The sequence below is a fragment of the Ahaetulla prasina genome, chromosome 6 (genome assembly GCF_028640845.1).
Source record: "Ahaetulla prasina isolate Xishuangbanna chromosome 6, ASM2864084v1, whole genome shotgun sequence".
Lineage (NCBI taxonomy): Eukaryota > Metazoa > Chordata > Lepidosauria > Squamata > Colubridae > Ahaetulla > Ahaetulla prasina.
In genome coordinates this window covers 51,884,324-51,900,512 of record NC_080544.1, presented here as the reverse complement: position 1 = coordinate 51,900,512, position 16,189 = coordinate 51,884,324, and the positions used below count along the sequence as shown (strand labels likewise).

At 37.6% G+C, this 16,189-nt stretch overlaps 1 protein-coding gene across 3 annotated transcripts in view; it reads right to left on the bottom strand.

The window, feature by feature from the left end:
* The window catches only part of AFAP1L2 (actin filament associated protein 1 like 2), a 93,125-nt gene that overhangs the window by 32,615 nt on the left and 44,321 nt on the right, over positions 1 to 16,189 (bottom strand). For 2 of the 3 annotated variants that reach the window (XM_058188602.1, XM_058188601.1), the window contains exons 2-4: positions 10,609 to 10,737; positions 9,764 to 9,841; positions 7,577 to 7,665 (exon numbers count right to left, since the gene is read on the bottom strand). In XM_058188602.1, coding sequence (XP_058044585.1) covers positions 7,577 to 7,665; positions 9,764 to 9,841; positions 10,609 to 10,737 — 296 coding nt within the window. The remainder of the gene's footprint in view (positions 1 to 7,576; positions 7,666 to 9,763; positions 9,842 to 10,608; positions 10,738 to 16,189) is intronic. The other variant, XM_058188603.1, reaches the window with a different exon arrangement.

Sequence of the window (16,189 nt, the reverse complement as noted above, 5' to 3'; positions counted from 1 at the left end):
CGGCGGAAGGTCCGGAGATCAGGGAGTTGACGAAGTCCTGGGGGAAGTTCGTTCCAGAGGGTAGGAGCCCCCACAGAGAAGGCCCTCCCCCTGGGGGCAGCCAGCCAACATTGTTTGGCAGACGGCACCCTGAGGAGACCCTCTCTGTGGGAGCGCACGGGTCGGTGGGAGACAAATGGTGGCAGAAGGCGATCCCGTAAATACCCCGGTCCTAAGCCATGGAGCGTAATGAGGTATCCCTGGGCCCTGACCAAAGGCGAAGGGCGAACAGGCGGTGAGCAGGCAGCAAGTGGGTGAAGGAAGAGCGAGCGGCTGCTCCAGGGAAAGGCCGGAGTCGGGGAATGGTGCATTCCCTGACCCGGTTGGGGCAAGTGGCGTCTCTGGGGCCTCGGGGAATGGGCCCCGACCCCTGACCTAAGGGTGAGCAGGTGGCGAGTTGCCTTCCCGGTGTCCCGGTGTCCCGGTTGCAAAGGCTGGATTGCGGGTCGTGGACTGGTTCGGGGGTGTGGCCAGCTAGCGATTGCTACCAGATCGGCGAACCAGAACCAATCTCCGCTACCTACTCGCCCGATCCGGTCCAATCCGGTAGCATTTCACCACTGCCCCAGAGGTCCTCTGGAGGCTGAAAATGGTTCGTTTGCCAACTTCTGGTCCCACCAGAAATTGGCAAATGGACCGTTTTCAGCCTCCATAGGACCTCGGGGGATGGAGTGGGGAAGGCCGTTTTTGCCCGCCCCCCGACTTCTACAAAGGCTCTGGAGCCAGTTGAGAGAGAAAAGGGGGCGTACCAGGCCATTGCATGCCAGGAGTGGGGTGAGCGGGGGGGATCACACATGCATGCGCAAGGGTGAGGCGCATAGAATTATGGGTGTGGGCACACATGCGCATGACCACCCCCCACCCACTTCCTCCTGGCATGCGATGGCAAAAAGGTTAGCCAGAAGGACTTCCTAACCACTATTGGAGAAACTCACCTGATATTTCTTCCCCACATGCATGTATTTAAGAAGCTGGATATCAAGTTTACTGAACCTTTTTCCATGGTAATACAGTACAGATTTGTTCTATAACTTTTTGTTTACAACTTGCTGCCATGTTAAAAATGCATCTATTTGTACATCATGCTCTTCCAGTTCTAGAATGTTGCACTTCACTTTACACACTTCTCCATCAACACCATTTCAGTGATGGAAATTTTTTAATGCATTTTGAACTCTCAGTGCTGGAAGGACAAACTGGAATATTTGATCCATCAGAAGGTTTACTTGGCAATGAGCATTCATGGGAGTGGTAGATGATATCTGTGTGCAGAGCTCCTTCAATAGTTCCTTCTGCAACATTTTCATATCTGTAAGCTTAATTGTCTGGATGAACAATCAGTATTAGGCATCAGTCAGCAATTCAGATTATTTTGGGGTGAACAGATTTGGGTAGAGAGAGGCAGACATTTGGGTGACAGACAAAATAGAGATGGGGCAACTCAATTTGCTGTGGAATGGGAGATGTTGTGAAGTCTATTTGTGAAGTCTCTTACACTTGGAATTCTCTATCTTGAAACTTGTTTTTTTCATTAGAAAACAAATCAGACCACCTAATTCCATTACTATTAGTACAGCTTTAACAATTAAAAACCTTGAAATGACTTCATTTTAAAATGAATCTCAGTCAATTAATTTTAGACTGAAATTATACATATCATTTAAGGATAAGCCACATCAATATTCTATTTGCAAAGGATCTCAAGCAACAATTCCTAACTTTCAAACACCAATAAATGAGTAAGGATATGCCGAGTAATTAGAATAGTAAGTGGCAAGCTTTAATTTAAAATAATGACAAAATAATTACTTTTGATTGTTCCTTTGGTAAAATATTTACTCCCTTTGAAAAATGGCTAAATGGAAAACAATAAACACTAATGTAAAAAAATGGTAGGTCCAGTTTTTACAGTACTAATGGATAATCTTTAGAAGCCTACTTAAATAATTTAAGTTCTTAAAACCCACAGTGGAGCATTAAACTATTTTTTCAGTAGTTGGATCTAGGCAGGAAACTTGATTGTGATATACATTTATTGTTAGTCGGCATTGAGACAAGACACTATCACGTAATCCAGAAAGATTAAAATAATTATCTTGTGCTAGTCTACAGTCTTAATACAAACTTTTTTGTTCTTTATTAAATAAATTTCAAATGGACCAAAAAGAAAGTGACTCTTTGCATTGTTTCCATTAACAATGGGAATCAGATGGCAGTAAGATTAGTTTCATCTTTCAATGAGTTCAAAGCTCAATTAATTGCTTTCTGCCAGGAACGTATCACTATTTTCTGATTAGTTCTGGAACTGAGAACAGGAAGATTAATGTTTTCTGCCCCATTCTAAAATCGAACAATTATCTGGCATTGAAAAATAAACATTACTGTTAATTAAATACCTTTGTTTCTGACTCAAATGTCCTCACTTATTGTTGCCTTCATTTACAGATGAAAACGTACAAAAGAAAAAAAGCTGGGGAAATTTGGGAAGAGGATGGGCAAGAGGAAGGTTTTTGGGTTTTTTTAACTTTTCTGAGCCTTGTCTTCTCCATGAATTATTGATTCTTTAATTCTTTAATTCTCCCACAAATCAAAGTCTCAGTGTTTTTCTGTCCTGGTTGTCATTTTAATGCCACTGAGTTCTTATCAGTCAAAAGGAAAAGAAGTTAATTTTTTTTTAAAAATGCAATCAAATGTCAGGGGAAAAACACTTCCTAACAGCAAGACCAATTAGCTACAAAGGTTGTGGACGTCATGGGATGTTGAAACAGGGGCTCGAGAATAGCAGGGAGATGCTGTAACTTAGAATGTTGCACTGAGAAAGAAACTGGATTTGATGTTCTAAATTCAACTCAGCAGAAAAGAATCTGAATATACTGGAATAAGTATTTTTTGAAAGAATTCTAAACAACAGGGATGCCCTACTTATAAACCAGCTTTGTATGGCCTGGCTATGCTGTCATAAGAAATTATGTTCACCCATCAGAAAATTGGAAAGAAACTAATTCATTGTTCCTTGTGCAGGAGAGATTCGTTGGCAACAGGAAAGAACTTTGTCACTCATTCTTGTGTCTCATCAAAATGAACCACATCATTTCCATTTCACTAACTTCCATCTACCAGTGAGGAACCCTGTGGTGGCTTGAAAGATTGTACAACTTTCTCATCTTCAAGACATTTGACCAGCAACATGAATGTTTTTCTTTCCTATCTTTCCCAGTAAAGGGTGCTGCAATCAACATTCATTTGGGGGTAAGATGGCTCCCATTTGGTCTGCCATAGCGACAGAATTATTTGCTTTTCTTCTGCAAGAAAAATATATATAAAAAGCACCTAGTGGCAGATTATTCTTTCAGTTTTATTTACATTTTTACCAAATTTTATTTTGTTCAAATAAAAGCTGTTTTTTCGGTCAGGAAACCCAGTTCTTTCTATGGCTATTAAACAACTTGCTTTTTCTGGTCTTGGTGTTTATTATGAAAACCTCTGCTAATCTTATCATTTCACCAGTGATTATAACAACTTTGCATCAACCAACAGCTTCTTGGTTACATAACACATAGCCAGGCTAGCAAAGGGTAGATATTTCTCAGATAGACTAAATTATCAGATATTGGTGAATCTCAGGCATTACTGGAATTGCTGCACAAATTGCTCCTATCTGTTTGGCACATTCTGTGTGATAATCTACACAGTTACAAACTTCAGATATGCAGATAGTGTTAGTCCCAAGGCAAATATTTCTGCTAGAGTCCTTTTTACTGATTTGACTAAGAAGCAACCAATCAGCTCCTTTGCTTCTTCTCTAAATTAGAGTAAAAATGATCCAGCTATGACTACTAATTTATTTTGTTTCCTTTGTGCACTTTAATATTGTTTGGATAATGAACCTTCCAATCTTTTAAATGCCACTCTAATTCACTTTTACCATTAGCTGAAGTCAAGCAAAACTTGAGATTAATACACCTCATATTGAGTATATAGTCTGCTTGGAAATGAATGGTTAATAATATGGTTATTTCTGCAAACACCTTGTCACCACAAAAGTGTTTCAAAAAAGTTCTAGACAGACTTGCAGGAATATAAGTTAATATAGACTCACAAGGGATCTTCCAAATGTATATGTGACATACAATTTACAAATGCCTATGACCTAATGTTAAATAAGACAAGGATAAAGAAATTAATGAAAGATTCATACAGCAGTTTATAAAAGGGTGGGGCAGTGGTGAAATCCAATTTTTTTACTACCTGTTCTGTGGGCGTGGCTTGGTGGGCATGGCTTTATGGGCATGGCAGGGGAAGGATACTGCAAAATCTCCATTCCCACCCCACTCCTGGGGGAAGGACATTGCAAAATCTCTATTCCCAACCCACTCTGGGACCAGCCAGAGGTGGTGTTTGCCACCAGTTCTCTGAACTGCTCAAAATTTCAGCTACTGGTTCTCCAGAACCTGTCAGAACTAACTGTCTGGTTTGGTTCTGCAACCCAACAAGACAGACACAGACTTCAGAGAATAATTAGAACTGCAGAAAAAACAATTGCTGCCAACCTGACTTCCATTGAGAACCTGTATACTGCACGAATCAAAAAGAGGGCTGTGAAAATATTTACAGATCCCTCACATCCTGGACGTAAAGTTTTTCAACTCCTACCCTCAAAATGACGCTATAGAGCACTGCACATCAGAACAACTAGACACAAGAAAAGTTTTTTCCCCAAACGCCATCACTCTGCTAAACAAATAATTCCCTCAACAGTCAAACTATTCACTAAGTCTGCACTACTATTAATCTTCTCATAGTTTCCATCACCCATCTCCTTCCACTTATGACTGTAACTAATTGTATCCTTACAATTTATACTGATATTGTTTCCTGATTGCTTATTTGTACCCTATGACTATCATTAAGTGTTGTAAGTGTTGTACCTTGATGAAGGTATCTTTTATATACACTGAGAGCATATGCACAAATTCCTTGTGTGTCCAATCACACTTGGCTAATAAAAATTCTATTCTATTCTATTCTATTCTATTCTATTCTATTCTATTCTATTCTATTCTATTCTATTCTATTTCACCCCTGGGGTGGAGGTTGTTTGAGCTTTATGGTTCAAAGTTAAGCTTAACAACTCTCTCATTTGTCCATTGTGGAACGAAACAACCTGTACAGTGATTCAGATCCAGTTCTTCAGATCCAATTCTTCAGATCTATTTGGTGTGTGTGTGTGTGTGTGTGTGTGTGTGTGTGTGTGTACACAGAAATAGCCCATGTACAATTCTTTAAAACAGTCACAACAGAGTCTTGATAATGACCAAGAGGTTTGCAGGTAAAATTCTCTTCTGATTATTTATAAACATCCAGAGCTTGCTTTGAAATCTTCACTGATGAATTGTTTTGAAACAGATCCAGTCTTAGCTTCTGGGATTTCCATTCTGAAGTTGACAGGAATGGTCAGAGTTGCTCCTAACAATCAAGTACCATGTACAGGATTCACTTCAGGCTTTTATTCTAATAGCATAAAGCATAAATAATTCCGAGAATGGTTAGTGGCATCTACTGTGATTGATCAACTACAATCTTAAGAAAATCTTAGCTAGAAATAAGGTTGATAAGAAATGGCATAAAAGAGAAGCAAGAGTGGATCTCATAATCTAAGATGTGAGATTCTTCCCAACTACAACCCTAAAAGGGTAGAGTTTTTTTCCTAAACAAAGTCCCCTGGCAACAACTTTATAGTCTTTTCAATATCAAGTATCATGTGGTGATCTTTTGATAGTCTATTAGGTTCTTTTATCTAAATCATTGCCAGCTTTAGCCTCTGCTCCTTTAGCAGCTATTTAGTTCATTCTTGTTTTATACTATTTTTATGTTAATTTTTAATCCATATATTTATTGTATACTGCCCTCGCAGCTTCTGCTGTATAGTACCTAATAAATTTAGAAAGAATAAGTGAATTAAGAATTAAGTGAAATAATCTTCCACCTCAATCTTACGGCTAGTGAAAGGCCTTTCTTTATTTGTTTTATCTGCATTTCTACAAATCAAGAGATGGGCAATATTTCCCACCAAACAAGTGCTAGTATGTATATAGGCGAACCTAGCTGTAGCTGTTGTGGTATAACACGACTATGAAAAGCTAGCATGTGTTTACCAAAACTCAGAAAAGTTGTCTACCTTATTTAATGCTGCATGCATGTGCGTGCACACATGGCTTTAAATAGAATAGCTTGGACTATTTAATCCTTATGTATTCCAGTTTGAATTTCCAGATCCTAGATCTGATCTTCTAGACCAGTGCTAGGCAATTTCTGACATGCTAAAAGTTGCTGAATTAGGAATTCTATCATGCTGGGTACTGCATTTCAGCAACACATCTAGAAAATGAGGAAAGAAGAGGTTATCTACCTATTACTCCTGTAGCTTGAGTGAATATGCCAATTAGATGTTAAGTCACTATTAGCATTTACATATTATAAATGTAACAATCTGCCTCCAATCCAGATCCACCTGTGTTAAAGCACAGAATTTCAAAGAAATTGTATTGAGAAAAAAGCCTTTAAATATACAGTACATTTGAGCATCTACTGTAATTTTAAAAATAGTAAAGAATAGTATGGGGAAAAGAATGGATTGCACATTTGGGAATTGCTGTCTCTAAAAACAGTTTCTCATTCTATCCAACCCGCCCAAAAACAGTCAGTTATAACTATCTAACTGAATTGACTAAAACATTACTTGGACAATGAAGTAGTACGTCTTAAAGTCTCTGTGTTTTCTCAGGCTTCCTTTCTCCAGCTACCTTGATGGGATCACTCACTCTAAATCCTTGCAACAGGATTTCACAGTAATAATCTGTCTCATCACCCTTTGACTGCAGTTTACATAGCTATTTCCTCGGCAGACCACCCACAGGTTTTCACTTCCTCCCACAATAGGCCAATGCTGTATATATATGTTCTTGCAGGTTTTCTCTTTTTTAATGCACAAAGTACATCACGTATGACATTCTGTCCATGACCTCAGTAATGCAATTTTACAGTACTCAAAAAGAGAATGAACTAATTTGCTGAGCCATCTCTTAAAAGACAAATCTTACCAAATAAAGCCAAGCTTAAACAAGTGATCACACAATAGGACTTAGATTTTCTCTAATATTCTGTATAATAATTAAGTCAACAAAAAATAGCTACTATATAGAGTCAGCAGCTATATAGAGTCAAACAATTATCAGCACAGCTGGGCAACAACAGCGAAAAGAATTGCTAGGAAATATTCAGGTAGGGCTATCTGTGAAATTGATGAAAATAAGTTTTTTTGCTAGTTGTTTAATATTTACAATGAAGATGAAAGTTCAGTTCAGGCAAAAATAAAGAATATCCCCGCATAGTTTTCCCTTTTTCTTGTAGTATTTGTCAGTGTTCTATGAACTTCAACAGATTTATATTTCTTGCAGGTTACTTAGAAGATCTTCAAATTCTAACACAAAATGTATCCATATGATTTTTTAATATATATAATATATTATGGACTTACTATTTTTGAATGTGGAAGATCTGGCAAACTTTTCTGTGGAGGATACAAATACTGCTCCATTTCTCCATTAGTCAAGGAATCTTGGTAACCTAACATCATAATCCAAAGAGAAATCATAACAAATAAATGGTAATTACATATAATTATACTCAGCTATAATCTCAGATGCTTCAATTTTGTTTTGAAAGAAAAATGTGATTAATTAGCCTACTTAGTCCAGACCACCAAAATGGCGATTTCACTCCAAAAATATTACTCATACAGTAATACTTCACTTAACACTGAAAACTGAGAGCTCCATGATGCTTTATAAATAATCAGTCTACTTGTAAGACCCAGTTGATGTCTAAATCAAATCTGGTAAGTATTCACCTTTCCTTACTGTTGCTAAGGATGGTTTGAATACCAGGTTATTCAGTCTTTTCAGTCCAAGGAAGAAAAATCTTACTGAGAAAAAGTTGTGGTAGTAGAGTAAATTCTGCCAACCTGATTTTCAGCTAATTTGCAAATGTAATGTGGTACAGAACAAGCTATTTTATTCTTTGGAGTTTGATAGTGTGTGGAAAGAAATGAATAAAACACCTGTTTAAAATCCCTGAAAAGTGTATTTCATAATGATTATAACCAGATTAAAACATCAGATCCCCCCCCCGAATTCAACAAACATTGTGATTTTTTTTAATGGATTCAAGGACTTTTAATTGATAAATAAGCATAAACATGATGTAAGTAAGCAGTTTAACAAGAATCACAATTATCTCCTATTTAGCCATGTTTGCTGGGTCTAATGGAAGTTGAAATGCAAAGCACAGAGAATACCACCAAATTGGTTATTCCTGGAACAGAGAAAAGAAATTATATTTTCCCTATTTATAACCTTTCCGGTGCAGTAGCCTACCTGAAACAATTCTTAGTCGATTAAAATGTATCTCCTATAACTCTCTTCAAGTTTTCCTATCAGTGTGCTCAAGGCTGTCTAAAAATCGTGGGGGACATTATCCAAAATATGACAAGGATAATATACTGCAAAATCTGACCTGTCATTTTCTGGTATGGTGACATAAGAGAGATGAACATGATTTCTATACTTGGAAATTATCTTTATGGACAGAGAGGTTATATTTGAAATCACTTCAAGCATCCCTATAAATATACTAAACAAAATTTTCACTGAAAATAAGAGTATTCTAAAGTTGGTTGGTCTGATAGCTACCCAAAGGGTAAGCAGTGGTTACCAAGATGTTGAAAAGAATCTGGCATGAACTTTGTTACATTCTTGTACAATTTAAAAATAAAGTTAGAACCACAGTTCTTTTGGGACTGAGCCTGAGGAGCCACAATAACAGCTCTGCATCTGAAACTTTTAATAGTTTTCTGGCATAAGAAGGGAAGCAGCAAAACAAACTATGCATAGTATAGTAATGTTATTAGCCAAACAAATCAGACATCTGCTGTTCTTCCCACGTCTTCTCAGATTTTCTGTTTCTATACAACTTAGAGACAAATACCAGGGGCTACATTTTTCCATCTATAAATCCCAAAATGGAATCAGTTATAGGCTCAATCCAAGCAGGGGCAGCTGCAGAAACCAAAACAGATTAAGTAGTAAGGGCGTATCAAACCAACTCTTTGTTAGAGATGGATATATGTATTAACTTAAGGAATCATTCTTCATATGGAGCTTTTAGTACTCATGCTATTTAATATCTATGTACAGAGCTTTTTAGTATTCACAGAAAGAGAATCTATGTATACAAAAAGTTTCTGAAGGCAAAATATCTGTCCACCTAGAGGCTACAAGCAGTTATTATCTATCCTAATGTCACAGAATAGAACATACTATACGTGGCAGTTCCCCATGCTTTGGTATAGATGTATGTTATACAGTTAAAAAGTGCTATTCAGAGATGCTGAATGAACATAGAAGAATAATATGTTTTCAACAATTCATATTATCCATTAGGCCAATGTATTAAGCCAAACAAGAAAAAAATACTTGATATATATCTATTTTTTACTGTAAGATAGCAAATATATCAAAGAGCACAAATCTGATGACATGAACACAGTATATCTCCCCCCACCCCACCCCACCATGAATGGTAATACTTGTGTTTCTAGAATAGTTTATTTTCAAGCTTGGTGCCTTCTAGATACATTTGAATGATAATAGCATCTGATGCCTACCTTTGTTGGCTTTTTCTGGTTCCCCATGTAGTTTATTTATGGTTACTCTGTTCATATAAATGTATTCTTCATCACCACCTACAGTGTAAAAATAGTATAAAATACTGCTTTGCATTTTGTTGTGTGTACATGTACAGCAGTATCCCCAATGATGTGTGGGAACATAATTCCTATTGTCATTATCCAGGATGACTCTTGCACTTGCAGTTGTGATAAGCTAATTTATGTGCTTTATTCTATGGCAGACATTTTAAACAAGTTATAAAAGCATTTTGCTCTTCCCTTCCCAGGGATGCTCTGTTCTCATGAGAAGCACTTTACTGGACTTTGTTCCTGAAGAATTTATCTTGAGTAAAACAGGGAAATGAGAACTTTGTAAAGGGCAAAAGGTAAGGTGATTAATCCTTTGCAAATTAATCTTATTAGCAAACTTCGGTGAATAAAAATAATTTATGATGTTTACAATAAAAGGAAGGGAATAAATTTTATTGTACACTCTTATGAACTTTGCTGTCATTTTGAATAAAGCAGATTAGGAGAAACACAACACAGCAAAAATTCCATCATCTTTTTATCAATTTTTAATCACCACTACCATCTGTAAATGTGTAATTATTTATAAACATATTCTGAGCAACTGGTAACAAAGTTTGCACCTAATTAAGTAGCTCCCAGTCCTCAAACACATATATCCCAATAAATAAGTTTGTTTTCATGCTGATAAAGGATATTTGTTTCTCTTATTCCCATAAGATTCAAATGAAAATGAGAAATAGATAGACTAGGGTATCAGCAAGAAAGATAAACCTTCCAAAGTCAATAATTGTTCACCTGATTTTGCTTACCACTTGATTTTGTGCACAGCCGAAGGAGGTCAGCCAGAAAACCTTTTTTGACTACAGCTGTGCTGCTGAGGTTCTCTTTATCTAGAATCTTCAGAAAATCTTCAAGTTCTGTCAACAGTTGTTCCAGAGCTAAAAGAGATATGAAAAAACCTAGCTTATTTATTGCATCCAATGCCAAATTGCTTTTATGTAATCCAGGAGTTTTTAAAACAATTCTTTGTCTTTGTATAAGGAGGGTTACAATCCCTCATTTTATATGTCTGCGTATCAAGTATTTTTTCCTAGTTTTGGATTAGCTTAAAGTATTCTTTCCAGCATTGTAAAAAGCAAATATGAAAGAAAAACAGAGGTAGGTGATGCAACTCCGTTGCTCCCACTCCTGGTAATGGAGAAAATATAAAAAATATTAATTACAGGGAGTTCTTGAGTTACAACCATAATGGACACTGCCCATCACAGTTATAATTGTTGTAAAATGGGTTGATCATGTGACCAAACTAATTTTATGACCTGTTTGGGGTGATCATTAAGTGACCGCCACAGTTGTTAAACAAACTGGTATGCTCTAGGTGTGATTTTGCCAAAAACCAGAAGTAAATGCCAGTTTATGGTAAAATTGTAGTAAAACTTGGGATGCTGCAAATGGCTATAAATAGGGTTGCATTGCCAAGCATTCAAAATGTGATCATGGGGAGGGTCTCTGACTATCAGAACTTCAAACCTGGGTCATAAGTATCCTTAGGTAGGTCTATTGAAACTTCAAATGGTTCTAAGCCACCAGTTGCAAGTTGAGGTTACCTGTATATTTTTTTGTTCCCAATCAACTTGGAAGCAAATAATATACATAAGCCTTTTTACTTTGTGCAGCTTATGCTGAGCTCAGAAAAGACTGGAAAGAAGTTTTTCCTTTGTTCAGTTCAAGGAAGAGTGTTTGTCATATGGTGGATCCAGTCTCAAAACCTAACCTGCAGCTGACCAGAAACTGGCCCTTTCCACTTATATGGGAAAATCCATGCTAGGACCATCACTTCGTGGCCAGCAGTGTGACTACCAGTCATAAGGATGTCTCCTTCATCTGACTAAAGCGTTCTCTTCTAATGGATGTGTTGCATTGTACTCAGTGGGCCTTGCTTCTGTGTTAAAATGGATTGCCTAAAGCTGTGGGCACAGTACAGCTCACTGAAAACAATAGGGCAGCGTGTAAAATAACACTGGTATAGAAATTGCATTGCATAATTTATAGGCAATCTTCTCTTAAGTATTATGGGATCTGAAATTCAACGTATTTGAAAGGCACCAGAATGGGAACTCCCATAATATAAAGAAAGTTTGAAGATATAAGCATAGATGAAGGAAACAACAAATCAAAACAAATGGGGTGATATATATGTGCAGAAAATATTGGGACCAAATAAAGCAAATAAAGATAACACACACACACCCCATAAGGATTTAACAAAATGTCAATCCTTTCACCCTAATTAGCTTGGGTCCCAGTCTTGAACTACAAAATTTCATCATCTGCAATCAACACTGGCTATGCCAACTGTGGATGATACACATTTCTGGAAGACTCTAAGTTATAGAGTTTGTCAATTTTTGCTAGTTGAACACTATTATGTATTGAAGTGTTAATACCCCTTATAATGCCTTGATAAGACCGCATTTAGAATATTACATCCAGTTTTGATTGCCATGATATAAAAAAGATGCTGCAACGCTAGAAGGAGTGCAGAAAAGAACAACAAAGTTGATTTAGGGCACTGGCGGCTAAAACATATGAAAAAGGGTTGCTAAAATTGGTATGTCTAGTTTAATGAAAAGAAGGACTGGGGTGACACAATATCAGTGTTCCAATATCTAATGGGCTGCTACAAAATAGAGGGGCTATACTCTATTCTCCAAAGCACCCAAAGGCAGGACAAGAAGCAACTGATGGAAACTAATCAAGGATGGAAGTAGCTTAGAACGAAGGCAAAATTTCTTCCCAGTTAGAACAATTAATCAGCGGAACAGCTTGCCTCCAGAAGCTGTGAATGCTCCAACATTGAAGGTTTTTAAGAAGAGATTGGACAACCATTTGTCTGAAGTGGTATCGGGTTTCCTGCTTGAGCAGGGGTTGGACTAGAAGACCTTCCAAATCTGTTATTCTGTAATTTCCTGCCTATTGTTATTGTCTTTCCTCCAAAATAGCCCTGTCAGTAGATTGAAGGCATCAATTTGTGTAAAGTTATAAGCAAGTTTCATGATGGACCAAGCAGTAATAGTCAGGGGTGAAATCTAAAAATTTTCCCTACCGGTTCTGTGGGCGTGGCTTAATTGGTGGGCGTGGCTTGGTGGTCAGATGACTGGGTCGGCATGGCCAATAACAATAAATAATAAAATAATAAACAAAGTATAAAAAACAATGAGGTATCAAAAACCAAATTTCACACTTTACACACACACAACACAACACAACTGACTCACACACAATGTAAAAGCAGCTGCACTTCACACTTTACATAGTCACAAAAAGCTCAAAAACCAACTTTCACACTTTACACACACACACCTCACACTCACACACACACACACACAATGCCACATACAGCTTTCTGAGATTTTGTGTGTTTGTGTAGTTAAGAGTGAAACACTACAGAAACACACCAAATCTCAGAAAGCTGCACAAATATTTTATTTTATTATTTTATTTTATTTTATTGTGGACTTCAAATCACAGAGTTCCTCAGCCAGCAAAGCAGGAAGTCAAAGCAAGCTTTTTTTTTCCTTCAGTAGCTGAAAAAAGCATGGTGTTGCCAGCCCGAAAGAGCAGTAATTACAGATAAGTGAGGAGGGGGAATTGGCTGGGCATAGGTGGGGGCTCTTGTAAGTGGGGGCTGTTAAAAAGTGAATTTAAAAGCCTGTGAGGATCAGGAAACTCCTCTGGGATCGCCAGAGGAGGCTTTTAAAACCTTGTTTTTTTTCTTGTTTTTTTTCCCCTTCGGCTGAAGAGGGTTTTTTTTAAAAAAACTTTTAAAGGGTTTTGATGATCTCTTCTCAGCCCCGTGATCATCAGAGGTTTTTGGTTTTTTTTACTTTTAAAGGCATGTTTCGGCTGAAGAAAAACTTTTAAAAGTAAAAAAAAAACCTCTGCTGATGGTGCGGCTCAGCAGAGGCAGGTGGGGCGGGGCCAAAGATTTTTGCTACCGGTCCTCCGAACCAGCAGCTGCCATTGCTACCTAATCGGGCGAGCCGGTGTGAACCGGGAGCATTTCACCCCTGGTAACAGTATCAGAGTTGGAAGGGACCTTGGAGTCATCTAGTCCAACCCACTGCCCATGCAGGAGACCTGTACTAGGGATTCGAACCGCTGAACTTCCGACCTTTCTGATCGACAAGCTCAGTGTCTTTCCCTAGTAATAATTCTTTTTATTTTAACATGAAAAGTAGACTGAATGATTAAACTCTATGAGGTTAAGAATATAAACTATTAAAATAAATTAATAAATTAAAATAAAATAAAATAAATAGAACTTTGAAAAGCAGTAAAAGAGAGACTTCCATTTTCCCAAGCCTAACTATCCACACCACTGAATGCATATATTTTTCTGCATACTCCTCTTCCTCTTTAAAACATCTGTGTAGAGCTCACCTCAAGTTGGTGTCCTCTAGACTCATTGGACAAAACTATCCAAAACAAGCATGACCTAAAACCTTCCAAGCTGGCACAATTTCTTTTCTGAAGAGAATGTCTTGGCAAAAGGCAGTTTCCTTCTAGCTGTAGCTTTATTCTTTGTTGCAGAAAAGTGCCAGGCCAGCTGATCATTTCAGTGAAACAAGCATTCAAGTGGCAGAATAGCAAATGTGGTTGATTTACAATGGATTTCCCAGACTGTTCTACAAAGTACATTCCAAGGTTCAGAAGGGTCAGCCGCTCTAGGGAAAGAGAAAGTAAATTGCAACAACAGCAGAAGAATGCTGCTCTCCCAAACAGCAAAAAAGAAGCAGATGTGCTGACAGTGGCAGATGAAAACAGCTGGATCACTTTGAATGGAAACTGACCCTCCTAAAGGAACAAATTGCATATATATTTGACAAGGGAACCCTTTGGTGCTACTCACTTGCTTCAAGGAAAAATAGGCTAAAGCAATGAGTAATTATAACAGAAGACAAGAAATACCTGTTTTTGCTGAACTGTTTCAGTTATTACTTCTAAATCCAGCATAAATAAAATAAGAATAAATGTTGATTACCGTCCCATTTTGAGGGAGAGGCTCCGGAAAAGGCTAAGTTGATACAGGAATGAGAAAAAACAATTTCTTGTTTGATTTCTCAACTCTGCCATGTGACTATTAAAGTGGGATGGTTTGGCAAATTAGCAACGTTTTGCTCCTATCAACATCATTAGTCAACATTATTACTGCACCATTTTTACCATATAAAACCAGCATCTATTTCTTTCTGTATAAGTCTGGTTTTATTGTAAACGCATTTCATAATGATACTGTACTCTATATTTGTTTGTTTTTAAAAATGGTTATATTTGGTTAATTCACATTGAGTGCACTACTCCAGCGGGATTTCAGAGATAAAAGAATTCAGGACTGGTTTAGTTTTCATAAAATTGGGTCTATGTGACTTTAGAGGTTTGCTAAGCATTGAATTCATTGAACAAATTTGGAACTATAAGAGTGTGCTATGAGCACTCTTACTAAATGGCCAATTTTTAAAAATGCATTCCCTCATGTGAGGATAAAAAAAGACACAAACAGAACATAGAGAGTGAATGCATATCAGTCATACCCATTTTACAGAATGTAAATTGAAGAAGCTCAGAGACATGTATCTAAGTACGAGAATAAACCTAAATTCTAAATAAGAATTTGGCTTCCCCCAAAAGACATTCTCATAACATAAAAAGTAAATAAATAAATATTTAGGCAAGTGTGTACAAAGAGACATGTATCTACTCAGCTGATATATTCCTGCTCAACAAATTGCATGCATCATATAATCTACATTTAAATAAACAACATCCCTAATTTTACTAGACAAATAAATACAAATAAAATATTCTATATTGAAGATGAGGTTTTATCCCTCCCTCCCAGCTCTCTTACACACACATAGGACAGATACTTCAAAGTGTATTCAATTGACACATAGATAATCCTCATATAGCAACCACAATTGCAACTGGCAACTTGGTCACTAAAGTGGTCGCTAAGTAAAACTGCAATTGTGCATATTATCTCACTTTAGATTTCCTTTATTTTACAGAGCTGCAAAGGTCATAAATGTGAAGTCTGGTCATGTCGTGTCCCACTCCTCCGCTGACGGCTGGGTCAGGGAAATCCGAATCAGGCTTGCCTCTGCAGCTCTGCCCAAAGTCCTAGCAAAGTCCGCAGAGCAGGCAGGAGACCAGTAAGTGACTTCAGCAAGATAAGTTCGACTTTTGCCTGACTCAGAGACTGCCAGAAAGTAGATCCTTTATATAGGCCATGGGGTGTGGCTCCATGACTCAGCACTCATTAAGGCCTGCCCCTCCCTTCCTTCTGTTGCCTCCGCCTCTCCAATCTTCTGATGCGAGGGTCACTCC